General features: G+C 44.1%; 6 protein-coding genes across 6 annotated transcripts; 3 read left to right on the plus strand and 3 right to left on the minus strand.

Annotated features, from left to right (window-relative positions):
• Positions 1-241: 241 nt before the first annotated feature.
• BYT42DRAFT_413220 (uncharacterized protein) lies at positions 242-1,354 on the plus strand. Its single transcript, XM_051563442.1, has 4 exons — positions 242-586; positions 652-728; positions 837-887; positions 964-1,354. Exons 1-4 carry the CDS (start codon positions 296-298, stop codon positions 1,298-1,300), a joined length of 756 nt encoding a protein of 251 aa, XP_051421873.1. The 5' UTR covers positions 242-295; the 3' UTR covers positions 1,301-1,354.
• On the plus strand, positions 1,230-3,495 carry BYT42DRAFT_413217 (uncharacterized protein). The gene is made up of 4 exons (XM_051563441.1): positions 1,230-1,279; positions 1,394-1,623; positions 1,718-3,124; positions 3,214-3,495. The coding sequence occupies exons 2-4, from the start codon at positions 1,605-1,607 to the stop codon at positions 3,318-3,320; spliced, it is 1,533 nt and encodes a 510-aa protein (XP_051421874.1). The 5' UTR covers positions 1,230-1,279; positions 1,394-1,604; the 3' UTR covers positions 3,321-3,495.
• A 315-nt stretch (positions 3,496-3,810) lies between these two features.
• On the minus strand, positions 3,811-6,882 carry BYT42DRAFT_646560 (uncharacterized protein). Its single transcript, XM_051572681.1, has 7 exons — positions 6,373-6,882; positions 6,202-6,294; positions 5,925-6,128; positions 5,720-5,861; positions 5,182-5,659; positions 4,712-5,123; positions 3,811-4,644 (listed from the first exon to the last, which is right to left on the minus strand). The coding sequence occupies exons 1-7, from the start codon at positions 6,800-6,802 to the stop codon at positions 3,875-3,877; spliced, it is 2,529 nt and encodes an 842-aa protein (XP_051421875.1). The 5' UTR covers positions 6,803-6,882; the 3' UTR covers positions 3,811-3,874.
• Positions 6,883-7,666: 784 nt separating this feature from the next.
• On the minus strand, positions 7,667-8,232 carry BYT42DRAFT_577015 (uncharacterized protein). Its single transcript, XM_051569117.1, has one exon. It carries the CDS (start codon positions 8,208-8,210, stop codon positions 7,911-7,913), a length of 300 nt encoding a protein of 99 aa, XP_051421876.1. The 5' UTR covers positions 8,211-8,232; the 3' UTR covers positions 7,667-7,910.
• Positions 8,233-9,115: 883 nt separating this feature from the next.
• BYT42DRAFT_535858 (cell motility mediator) lies at positions 9,116-10,578 on the minus strand. The gene is made up of 7 exons (XM_051565477.1): positions 10,464-10,578; positions 10,289-10,382; positions 10,156-10,224; positions 9,983-10,095; positions 9,814-9,925; positions 9,608-9,748; positions 9,116-9,524 (listed from the first exon to the last, which is right to left on the minus strand). Exons 1-7 carry the CDS (start codon positions 10,507-10,509, stop codon positions 9,152-9,154), a joined length of 948 nt encoding a protein of 315 aa, XP_051421877.1. The 5' UTR covers positions 10,510-10,578; the 3' UTR covers positions 9,116-9,151.
• A 920-nt stretch (positions 10,579-11,498) lies between these two features.
• On the plus strand, positions 11,499-12,006 carry BYT42DRAFT_547626 (GPI-GlcNAc transferase complex, PIG-H component-domain-containing protein; the record flags this gene model as incomplete). Its single annotated transcript, XM_051565962.1, has 3 exons — positions 11,499-11,517; positions 11,581-11,774; positions 11,881-12,006. 3 exons carry the CDS (start codon positions 11,499-11,501, stop codon positions 12,004-12,006), a joined length of 339 nt encoding a protein of 112 aa, XP_051421878.1.
• Between the last annotated feature and the right edge of the window lie 120 nt (positions 12,007-12,126).

Genomic DNA, 12,126 nt, shown 5'->3' on the forward strand with positions numbered 1-12,126 from the left:
ACCAAACTCCGTCACAGACAACGTCGATCTTTTATTGAAATTAGTGTACATCATTCAGGCAAAATAAAAAAAGAAACAGCGGGATCTCATGGTCCATTTATCACGTACACTGTTTATGATAGCTAGTCGTAGGCGTCGAAAACGTCTTGTGATTCCAGAACTGCCCCAAGAAACCTCTTTGGGATTGCCGAGTCACGCTTGCTTTCTTTTTATATCTGCCAGCCCCAATTTTGTAATCCCGACCTATATCTCGCTCTTTTTTCCATTTCTTCTGTTTTCTACAACACAATCCCAAATGTCCCTGTATTGTAAACCGGTGAGCCGTCCCTGCTCGCCCACATCACCCACACGCACGCTAAGCGATACGGATATTCACGATGACCTACTGGATCCTCACGATTTCTTACACCCGTTGTTTTCCGAATTTAATCCACTCGACGCATCGCCCATGTATCAACACGATATTCCGTCTCCCTATTCATCCTCTCTCAGCGCTCACGATTCTTCCTCATCTGCCGCTTCACCTTCACCGAAAAGCCAATTCGAACCTTTGACCACAAAAGCTTACGCTCTCTCAAACAATCATGTAACGATTCAAACTAACCCATGTCTTTGACAGAACTGCAGGATCACTAATTGCCTCACTATCAGGACAATACAAAGACCGCCAGTCTTGCTGATAACTATCTCTTTTTAACCGATTATTTGGTACCAGAAACAGACAATATGCAAGTACCACCTATCGAATTTTTCATTGTTTACTATGTCGTCAATAACTCATCATTATCTTCTTCTGTGTGTGTGTGCCTTTTTTTATATTTGTTTTGTCATTGCAGATTATTAACAGACCGTCCACCCAGCCGTAGAATGGAAGACACATTAGACAGGTGAGTTGAATAATGATTACCAAGTGGATTCTCGACGAAATCTTGAAACAAAAGAGACTCACGGACATCTGCACAGACCATTACAAATTAGGGTGCTGGGCGTTCCTAACACAGGTGCCAAGTCACGCGTAGAAACTCAAATCAAATTATGTATTCAACTGCTTACTGCCAAGGGCACCAAAGTATCCTGTTGGTCCTATCTCAAGTTACCAGAAGAATTGCTTGCAAAATCAAGATTACGAAAAAACCAACAGCAGCAAAGAGTCCTCGACGGTTCAGTCGCTAGTATGATTTCCGATGAATCCAAGGTCTTATCTTTGGAAGCTCGCGTTGTCTGTGCAAGCGACCCCGATAAAACGATTCGAATGTGTGCAGGCTGTGTTCGTCGTGAGGTATGTTTTTGCCTTTTTTAGACCTCAAAATGAAAGAAAGTTGTCAATACAAATCTGTCTTGATTTTTGTTTTTTGTTTTCTCCCTTCATCAAATTGTTAACGGATCTCTGTAGCGCAAACGAGCCGAACGTACAAAAGATGGCAAACCTCGTAAAGATAGTCGGTCTCCTACGGGATCCGAAACGGAGCTTTCCAAAACCGCCGAAGAAGAGATGGAGATGGATATGAACCGTATTTTACTATTCAATTGTGGTCCAATGGTCAACTTTAGTTCTGGAGACGTCATTTTACCTACTCGCATTACCTGCTATTGTCGTCATCATAATGAAAAGATTGGATTCTGGTAAGTCCCCCAAATACCTCTTTCGTGTGATCTGATTCTCACCTTTTACATGTACAAAGTGTGCAATTTGTCATGAAAAATAACAAAGGCGAAGCTATTGCTAGTGGTGTATCACCTCCAATCATGATTACGGACGATCACAAAAACACTAAACAACGCAGCGCCGGCCGAAAACGCCCCCGTTCCGACGATTATGAAGTATCCACACCCGCTGACTCTCGACGTGGTTCGGTGTCTCCGAAGCAAACAAAACAAGAACAACCTGTGAATACACTGTCAATTGCGGAAGCGGCCGAGTTAGCGTCCATGTTACCCACCCCGTCGGAAGAAAATGCGCCTACCCTATTTGCGCCCATGGCTTCTTCGACCAGCACACCCACCGTGAATCCACCTTTGAACGAAATCTTCCAACGTGCCATTCAATCAGACGAACCTTTACCGCAGTTATTTGCCACGGAGTCTGAAAACACGGAAATATGGCCGTTTAATCGTCGTCGACGTACGACACGCACGTTCCCAACAGGGATATCGGGTGTTTCCGGCTTACCCATCGAATTGCCTCCTCAGTTGGAGCGATTGGTGCCGTCGCAAGGTCCCACGTACGGTGGTGTGGAAGTCACCGTATTAGGCTCAGGCTTTTACCGTGGTTTGACGTGTCTGTTTGGAGAACATCCTGCTACCACCGTGTATTGGAATCCCAATACACTGGTCTGCGTTCTTCCGCCCGCGGCTCATCCAGGGCCCGTGGTGGTATCGTTCAAAGAACATCCATTGGTGATTGAAGGACAAGACGTCGCTTTATTCACGTATTACGATGCCAGTGATCAAGCATTACTGGAACTCGCTTTGCAAGTGGTCGGCTTAAAAATGACCGGCAAGTTGCATGACGCAAAACACATTGCCATGAGGATCGTGCAAGGGGATCAGCAACCTAGCTCCTCTTCAAATCAGCACCAGTCATCATCATCGCAACATCAATACAGCATGGATATCGAGCAACAGGTGATGAAAGCATTGGAAACATTGGATGCTCCAGATATTGTACATGCCAATCCCAGTGGTCACACCTTGCTCCATCTGGCAGTGATGTTGGACTACCGGGATCTTGTGCAAGCGTTGGTGGCGAAAATTCGACCGGAAGAATTGGATCATCCTGATCGCAACGGGTTCACTGCACTTCACTTTGCTTGCTGGCGTGGATCTCACTTGCTTACCAAGATTCTCCTAAAAGCCGGTGCGAATCCGGAGGCGACTTGCAGTCTTGGTACGGCGCTGGAAGTCGCTAAATCGAACAATGTCATTAAAATGTTGGCTTCCTGTACGGTGAAACCATCACCTTCCCGTCGTCCGAGTATCAAGGCTCAGTATATGCGTCGGTTCCACTCGTTGCAAGAAACTGAGGCTGTTGAAGATGATTTATCCATGGATCAAAACGGACTGGGATTAGCGATTCCAAAATCGGATCGTCGTCTCTACATGTTCTGGGTTCCTCTTCTTTTAGGTAAGTGTATATCCGGTTTTTTAATTTACTTGCTTGAACCAAACAAATCAAACTCATCCTATTCTTCTTTTTTTTTTTTTTCTCCTTAGTGACGGTGGGTCTTTTATACTTCCAGATCCTCGGTAATCGAACTTTCCTTACGGTGCTTTGGGATCGTATTCCTCTTCGCAACTTTGGTAGCAGGATCGCCGTGTAAACATGTGTTGTATATCAACATGTTTCTTGTCAATTCTCATTTTCCTATGTTTTTCCCTTTTTACTCATTTTTATCCCCCCATTTGCATTTTCGTTGCCCTTAATTTGCTTTTCGTCTTTTTTTCTTCTTCTTTTGTATGTGATTGATTTTTTCTTTATCTTTCATTGCTAGATATCCTGTTGCTTTGTTTCGTTACATGTCCTATACCTTTGTTTGCACGTCGTTATGCACAAAGATCCTTCCTGATCTTCTTTTGCTATATATGAAATGCTTTCATTCCTTTTTTTTTTTTTTGGTTTCAGCCTACTGATGAGTCTGTCCTTTATCCTTTTATATAATTAAAGTATTCTCATGAGAATGATGTTTTATAAATAGTCACTCTACTTCTTCTTTCGTCTTCCATGTTCACGAACCAGCAGGAAGATTTACCGCCTCCATGAAGATTGGCAGGGATGCAGCACATCTCGGATAGACATTTCAAAGCCCATTATTTTATATGGCAGGCCTCGTTCATCTGATTAGATTTGCCAAAGCATACAAGGATTTTTATTTTCCTACAAATCAATGGAAGCAAAGTGGGCGAGGGCTAATCCCTGTCCACGAAGAAGAAGGACGGTATCATCAGGGAAGTTATCGCGGAGCCATGTGAATGCGGGTAATTCACCTTCGGTCCATTCATCGTACCAACAGCTCACTTGGGCCGTCCCCTGTGCATTGGGAGGATATTCAAGCGACCAATTCACGGTTTTGCCATACTCTGTCGAGTACACCACCAGCGAGCGGAAGTCTTCTTCGGTTTTCTGTCCATTGACCCATCCGTTGGTCAAATTGGTCATGGAATCCACATGGATGCGACATAACAAGCTGTTCTTTGACGTAAAAGTACCATCCAATCGACAAGTGGAATCCGTACAATGGCGGGAAAGCACCTCCACTTTCATTTCGCCTTCTTGCGAAGCGTACCAAGGGATAAGATCCGTCTGATAAGTGCATTTGGTCTGATAGACCTTGTGCACATGGCATTCAAGAGAGTCCAATTCATGGCGAGGTAGAATACTCTTCAATGTGGATTGTATACCGGCACTACTGATCAGGGAAACAGTGGCCAAAGCATCCACCGCAGAGACATTGTACTCTTGGTTAAAGACGGCCTTATTGGGCGACCAGCCTCCATTAAACGGTAACAACGCAGAGCATACGGTCAGTATAACAATGAGCACCATACCCGTAAGAATCGTCATTCTTCGAAGTTCACCAATGTGATGAATCCACGGCAACAAATTGACCAGAATATTGATCACCGGGATGGACAATAATCCATAGACTATGCCAGCATGAATCAATCATCCTGATTTTTTTTACGGTAACTCTTGTGCATGGCGAACACTTACCAACAAATTCGGGTGTACCATCCACGGTAGCATGACGCATGGAATCCATGCTCATGAAGCATATTTCCATCAGGCATACGAATGGGACACCAATTTGGAGGATGAATACGAGGGGAAGACGCCAAGTTTTGTTGGCGGGCGTGAATTGGTACACAGCTGTAGCCAGCGCGCTGCTTATCATACAATAAATGGAAAAGTAGAGCGCAGCAATACCGCGCGAGCCGAAATACGTAGCCAAGACGAGTAAAACCCACCAAAATGCGGTGACGCCGTAAAGAGTGGTTTCCAAGTTGGTCAATGTTGCACGCAAAGACTTGGAGAAGCTCACACACAGCAACTGGGATGAAAAGAGACCGAACAAAGCTGCACAGAAAAGATACACAAGGGCACAATTCACATTTCCATACGTCATCTAAGATTTAGGTCATCAGTGTAAATAGATTTTCATGACAGAGTGTGCGGGTGCTTACCAATGGGTTAACTTTGATCATAAAAATAGCGGCCACGGCGACGGATACGATCATGAAGATGATGGCGACAAAGACGGCAGCAAGACCTTGAAGTGTAAGTAAGGATTTCCGCGTGAGGACACTGAGTCTTTGCGAGTTGGATTTCAACGTCCAGTAAGCAGCCGACATGAGAGGGACAGCAATCAAAACCAAGATGTTGGTAATAATATAAGCTTTGAAGCTGTAGGCAACCAGAATTCGGCCGAGAATATCGTAGTACACTTCACGTTCTAAATCGTGCTTCTCAGAGAGAAGACCGGTTTCATCTTCATCAATAGCAATTGCCGCACCGAGCGCCATCTGTCCCATGTACTGTACCGCATTGGTTGAGGCGTGAGCCAAATCATCGCGAGGGGTATGATAGTGCGATCGAGGTGCATAAAAGGCAATATCCAAACCGGGAGTACCATCGCCCACAAAGACCGAGTAGTCGGTATCACTAATAAGTGAACGGTTGATCAGTTACACCTGCTCTGGGTTGCATTGCGAAGCAACTTACCTCTTGAGAAGTTTGGATTTCATCATGTCGTTGCCTAGCGGCGTAGCATGGAGATAATGACTTTTGGAGGAAGCCAACCTTTTCAGGGCACCGAGACTGGTGCTTCGAAACAAGACGGCGCGCCCGCCAGCACCGGCTCCCTCTGAGAAAAAATAATGAGCTCTTAACATACTGATGGGACGGGATGTAGAAGCATTGACTTTACCAAGGTTAATGAAAAGCCTGACGGTGGGCCACCATGGGTGCGTGATGAATTGCTTGGCACCGATAAGACCTCCTTCCTCAAAGTTGTTGAATAAAAAGATCATCGTATTCTGAGGAGGATGATGGACAAAGTAACGCAAGAGTTCAAGAGCCACACTGGTGCCAATACCGTTGTCAGTCACTCCATGACTTGTAGGCACGCTATCTGTTAAGCACGCATCAAATCCCAATGAATGCCTAATAACCAATTCAATCATTCTCGGGCAAGGAAGACATACCATAGTGAGCATTAATCAGCAAAGCATCCGATCGATTATTTTGTCCATGCAAACGGACAATGACATTGCGCGATTCAATAAACCATTGTTCGTCTAACATTATAATAAAAAAGCTTATCAAACTACGTCTGTTCCTGTGGGTCGTTATCGCTCGTGATTCAATTTCTTTACCTTCATTGTACCAACTTTCTTTCAACACTTTTTTGGTTGTATCGTTGGCGATAACATCCATTTGCAAGCCGTTGGCATGAGCTTCAGCTTGGAAGTCATAAGCCAGCGATGCAAGCCATTCCTTCATGACGCCGTTCTCTCGCGAATTCACAGAATGGGGAGCCGTGAAATGGCTGAGATATTCATTGTAGGCATGCAAACCGGGAAATTCACCATGGCGATTGGCTTCAGTATCGGATAACGGAATGGGGAGTATCCGTGGCACGATATGGATAAGCAAAGCGAACACCAAGAGACAGCCAAAGAGTACACTGTATGCACGAGCGACCTTGTTTGGAAGTCTGAATTCTTTGAACCGCTCGTCTTCACGAGTTGGCGTCTCGGTACGCCGAATGAGCGGTGTACGCTCGTCGTTTGTATTATCGCTCATGGAGTAAACACACACAAGAGCAAAAAAGTTGGACTCTTCTGGATGTATAAATAAATTACGTGCATGGAGATAGCCTGTTGTATTCAATGCCCGAAACCTAATTCAAAAAAAAGCTGACATGCAATTTTCCCTTTCACTGAATGACTATGTGTTACAACATTCGTCAAAGCGCAAAAGAAAATATTTCTCTTTTAGGAAAAATTAGACCCAAAGTGTTCACAGACCCACCTACATGCATCCATCTTTTTTCTCATGAGACCCACTCCACCTTTGACAGTAGTAAGCAGAATTGCCAAGTGGCCGCATTTATCAACCCGACATATACCCTTCCTGTGATATTGAGTATCTTAATTATCCAGATGCTCATATTACTCGGTGTTTGCCATACATAAACGGACGGTGTTCATCTCTCCGTAAAGCGCAGAAAGAATTGATAGTCCAGCAGGTACAGTCTTAAAAGATGAACCAATTGCAAAACGACGATGAAGGTAATCCGTCACGCTAAAGATAGGTCGTGTTCATCTCATATCATTCTGGCTTTTTGTCCAAGTTACGCCCTTGCGCGTTCTTTAACGAAGCAGCACATCCGAATTTTTTGCTCGTCGATCATTGATATCGGAAAAAAGCTTATTACTAAAAAATCCATTCACTCGCGGGGTATCAATACTTGAGGCACGGCTTACTGCCAATGCTGAGATTGTATCCTAATCCCAGCCATGATGTGGATGCAGTCAGTTGGTCCGCAACACTGGAGATGACAGGGCGAATAGTTTATTCGACATGGTTTCTAGCTGATTTTCAATATTTCTGCACTCGTTCAGTTCGGAAACCCCATTGATCTTTGTTTTTTTTTTTTGTGAGCGTCTCGATTCTCTCAACCCCGAATCTGGCAACCATCAACAAACTGCAGATGATGCATAGTTCTTTGAAAAAACCCGCTTCCACCACGAAGAGAATACAAGAGTTAAAAAAGATTTATTCACAGAATGATGAGCAAGTAAAAAAGTTGAGAGAGAGAATGGTTATAAAAGAAGATCAATTGCATTTTGTCTTGTGTACGAGATTTGATGTGCATGATTCGATAGTGTGCAGGATGCACAGAAAGGATTTATGAGTTGACACCCTTTTGCGCCTCACCGGCCTTCTTTTCGACCTTGGCACCGGCTTCATCACCCGAGTTGCCCATCATGGCATTGTAGACACCCTTGGCGGTACCCTCGACTTGGTTCTTCAAGCCCTGGACGTAACCAGAGATATTGGCGGCCGTTTCTTCGGCTTGACCGCTTCCGTGTTGCGCAGTACCTTTGGCCTGGAGGGATTCGTTACCAACGGCGTTACCAACGGTTTCCTTGACATCACCGACGGTTTGATCGTACTTGGCGTGGGACTTGGAAGGAGAAGAGCTCATGTTGTATGTATTTTTCTTGTCTTGATCTGAAGAATAAAAGCACACACTTTCTCGCTTTCCATCTGTTTATATATTTTTTTTTTCGATTTCCTGCATTTTACATTACATCATGTCTGAGACAAGAAAAATTGCCAAATTCGGACACTGATGTCATATCATAATGTGCCAAATAAGGCATCCACTGACGTGGTGGTGGCCGTGCTCGAAATGCTCTATTTCATAACCAGGCCCCAGTTTTTGCAATTTCAACAGTAAAGCTATACGTCAGTGTACTATTGCAAAAAAATAAAATGATCTCCCTAATTAAAAAAAGTTCACATGTAAACCGATCGAATGTTTTGTTCTTTAAGCTTCTCTATGATCGCGATGACACTATTCGGCAAATCAAAAATATCATGTCGGTGCCATCATGTCTGTCTGTTTCAGAGGTTGAATTTTCATGAGCCTACTTCCAAAAAATAAAAATAAAAATTCTTGGCATCACAGATACTTAATTTTGTCACTCTTTATGCCCATGACAGAAAACCTGAGAGAATTGGCTGGTAACACATCTGTCAATTTACGTAGTTCATCGTGTTTTATTTTGATGTATGAAGGAACTGTGAATTTGCTGATGGCTGGGCGCCGTTGAAATCATATGTTTCAGTGAGTCTCGCACGCTCCAACGCTTATTCATGACTCTCATTTCTTTTTCACCAAACACAACCCCGTAATTTTTTTTCTTTTTGGAATCGCAAAACATGACGATATCATCGGCGACGCGCGCTACTTTGTAAGGAAATATTATGCATAAGCCAAAACACCCGCCTATTGGTGATGCGTATCCGCTCCCACCCAAGTCAGGCTTATTCTTTGGCTGTCATGTTTAAATTTCCCCGTCTCAAATGGTCAAGCAAAGAAGGCAAAAATTGGTGCAAACCTGCGGCACATAAATTTTTTCTTTATTCGCTAATATCAATGCTTAGATAAGCGCTTGCATAGCTTACGCTAGACTCGCCAAGATGCTGAACGGCATTGCTTTGAGCATATTTTACAAACTTGAGGTCCTGTTTACAGTGAGGCTGTTGTTCTTGAAGCGCTTTCACCGTCGCCAGAAGTACACCAATAGGCCGTCTGCCGCAGATGGTGTTGTGCGTTTTTTGAATATAGCGCGTAAATCCATCCAGATCCAACCGTTCAATAAATGCCATGCCCTGATGGTCCAACTCCCGAATACTGTCTGATACCGGTCTTTGAATATCCTCGTTATGTTCCAACTCAAAGGGCGCGGCATTTGCTGCTGGGAAATAGTAATAGTAATCAAATCGTTCGCCCCTGAGCATCACAACCTTTTAGCATCCAAGCTAGCACCCTCATCTCCGTTGGCTACATGGTGTTCATGGGAAAATAGTACTTACCAGTGACAGAAATCCGAGGAAATGACAAACAGATTACTGGGATCGGCTAGATAAGGAGCAAGCGCTTCACCAGCTTTTTTTTCGCTAGACGCATCCATGCTGCCAACCATGATAGGGACCACCTTGACCTCATTAATTTTGCTGTCAATAAAGGTCACGTTAGTACCGAAGCGAATGACACGTTTACCAGACAAGGATAAATTTACTCGGCAAAGATTTTGTGGATAAAGGGAAATTGCATTTCAAGACTATGTTCTCGTTCGTCCGCTCGCTTTGCCACAGTTCCGAAACCTTCCTTTTCAACCAGAGTTTGTGCCACTATTTCGCAAGTTCAATACACAATGTCCCAGAGGTTGGCCGACTCTGATCCTTTACCTTGTTTATCCACCACCAAACGACCGAAAGGAGTTCCAATAAAATCGAAAGGTGATACACAACAGCCTCGGAACGGGAAGTGATGAGAGGGTCCGAGAATAAAGATGCGTTTTCTGATTTATTGAATGAGTTGTCCCTCCTAAACACGTTGCAGCGATCATTCTGATACCTACATTGGGGCGACATCGACACATTTGTAAGCATAAGCTGCCGTGGGACCACTGTATCGAAAGCCAGCATGTCTAAAGAGGCGAACAGTTAGAAAAAGAAAAAGGCGGCGTAAATGTCCGGGCGACTAATGCTTACGGCACAATGATAGCTCTTGTGTTTTGCTTGGGGTAGTCTTCAGTCGGTCTGACGGCTATCAAGTAATCTTCAAGTTCTTGCTTTAAACGGGGCGCTTTTTTTGTATGCAAAAAGGCCGCAAGAACAATGTCAGTCGTTGTAGGCAAATGCGTCAAGATTATAGAAGAGAACTTACGTGAGGCTTGATACCAAGAGCCAGCGTGTGTTGCCGAACGTTCCATAATGTTGAAGATAAAAAGAAACAGGTGCTTTTTCTCTCTCGGACCTGCCGTTTATTATGCAAATATTAGACACACGCACACGTGACATCAGTATGCGATCATCCGTCCGCGCCAGCGTTGTCAAAAAAAAAACCCCCATTCTACAGAGCCTGCCTTTTGACTTTTATTTTTTTCTTGACAAGACCAAACTCATCTACTTTATGCCTTTATGCTTCATCAGCGCATCGTTCGTTGTATCTTTTTCGCTGTTTTTTTCGCCATATTGAATAACCAAAAAAAGCTCAATGGCCGATGAATAAAAGGTTGCATCATGGCCAATGAAAAATCTGGGCCGTCACACTTGAACAGGACCTCTTTGGCGGGAATGCTTTATTTTTCAAAACAAAATGGAAATATAAGCGGACTAAAGTCAGAGAAGACTGCGTTTATTATCACATCTCGGTATGGCCAACAATTTATTGTGCAGCATATAGGCGCGCATGGGGCAACGGTGCCTGATAACCAAGGTCACCCAAAGAACGCGACATTCGAGTTGCGTGGTTGCAACTCCGCCAACCCGTATTTGATTTTTTTTGTTTGACTTTTTGTCGTTATTCAACCACTTTTTTCCCCTGCTTTTTCACAACGACCCTTCCATGATCACGCAGTCGGCATGAGGAAAAATGCAGGTCTTCCGAAAGGTATGCTTACCGATGCTGCCACCGTGTCCTATTCAGTGGAGAACATGACTTGTTACATCTTGCCTGGCGCTTGCGCTCGCGAATACGTTGTAAAGGCAACCGCGCCCTTAATCAGCGCGACGGACGTCATGCTAGGATTTTTGCTCCTCCTATTTATTTGGATTCTTGTAAGCATTTTTTGAATGGATCGTTACGTAGTTCCTGTAGTTGCGTAGCTGACAATTTTTTTCTGTTTTGGACGGATACGATGTATAGCCGAAATATCAATTTTATTATCTTGGTGCGGTGGCGATCTGGATTCGGATAAAAATGAAGACGGTGAAAGAGGGTAGGTGGAAAAACTTTGGAATTTCGTAGCCGAATCTTTTAGTTTACATGTGTACACATATAGAGAGCATTTTGGCGATGCGCGATATTGGCATTCAAGTCAAGACGACGTATTGGGGCGGCAGCAGTGTGTCTCGATTTGTGAATCGGTTAAAGATTGAGGATGTGGTTCTCAACGAGGGGATCACCATGTGGCAAATCAAGTCCTACATGGCCCTCTTGGTGAAGGATCAGGAAAAGATGACGGTGGTATTCGAGGTAAGCGGGAACTGGAAAACTGGGGCGATCGGCTCGGAATTGACTGATGCGCGCATTTTGTCCCGCTTTTTTTTTTTTTTTTTTTTTTTTTTGTTTGTCCACCAAGCATTTGTTACCGAAACTGCAGCCAATTCTATTGGATGTATATCGAGGTGTGCGTCAAACCATCTTCCCTCAGCAGCCCACCTTGGAGACACTTCCTGCTGACCAACTAGTAGAGACGAGCGTGTGAGAAGTTGCGGTGTGTTGAACGGATCAGAGAAACCAACGCGCGTCACACGAAATTAAATTCATTATTTTCAAAACAGCAAGTTGTTTTTTTATCAGCATTTTTTTTTTTTTCTGTTCTTGC

Source organism: Radiomyces spectabilis (genome assembly GCF_025331425.1).
Source record: "Radiomyces spectabilis strain NRRL 2753 chromosome Unknown BYT42scaffold_9, whole genome shotgun sequence".
Classification (NCBI taxonomy): domain Eukaryota; kingdom Fungi; phylum Mucoromycota; class Mucoromycetes; order Mucorales; family Radiomycetaceae; genus Radiomyces; species Radiomyces spectabilis.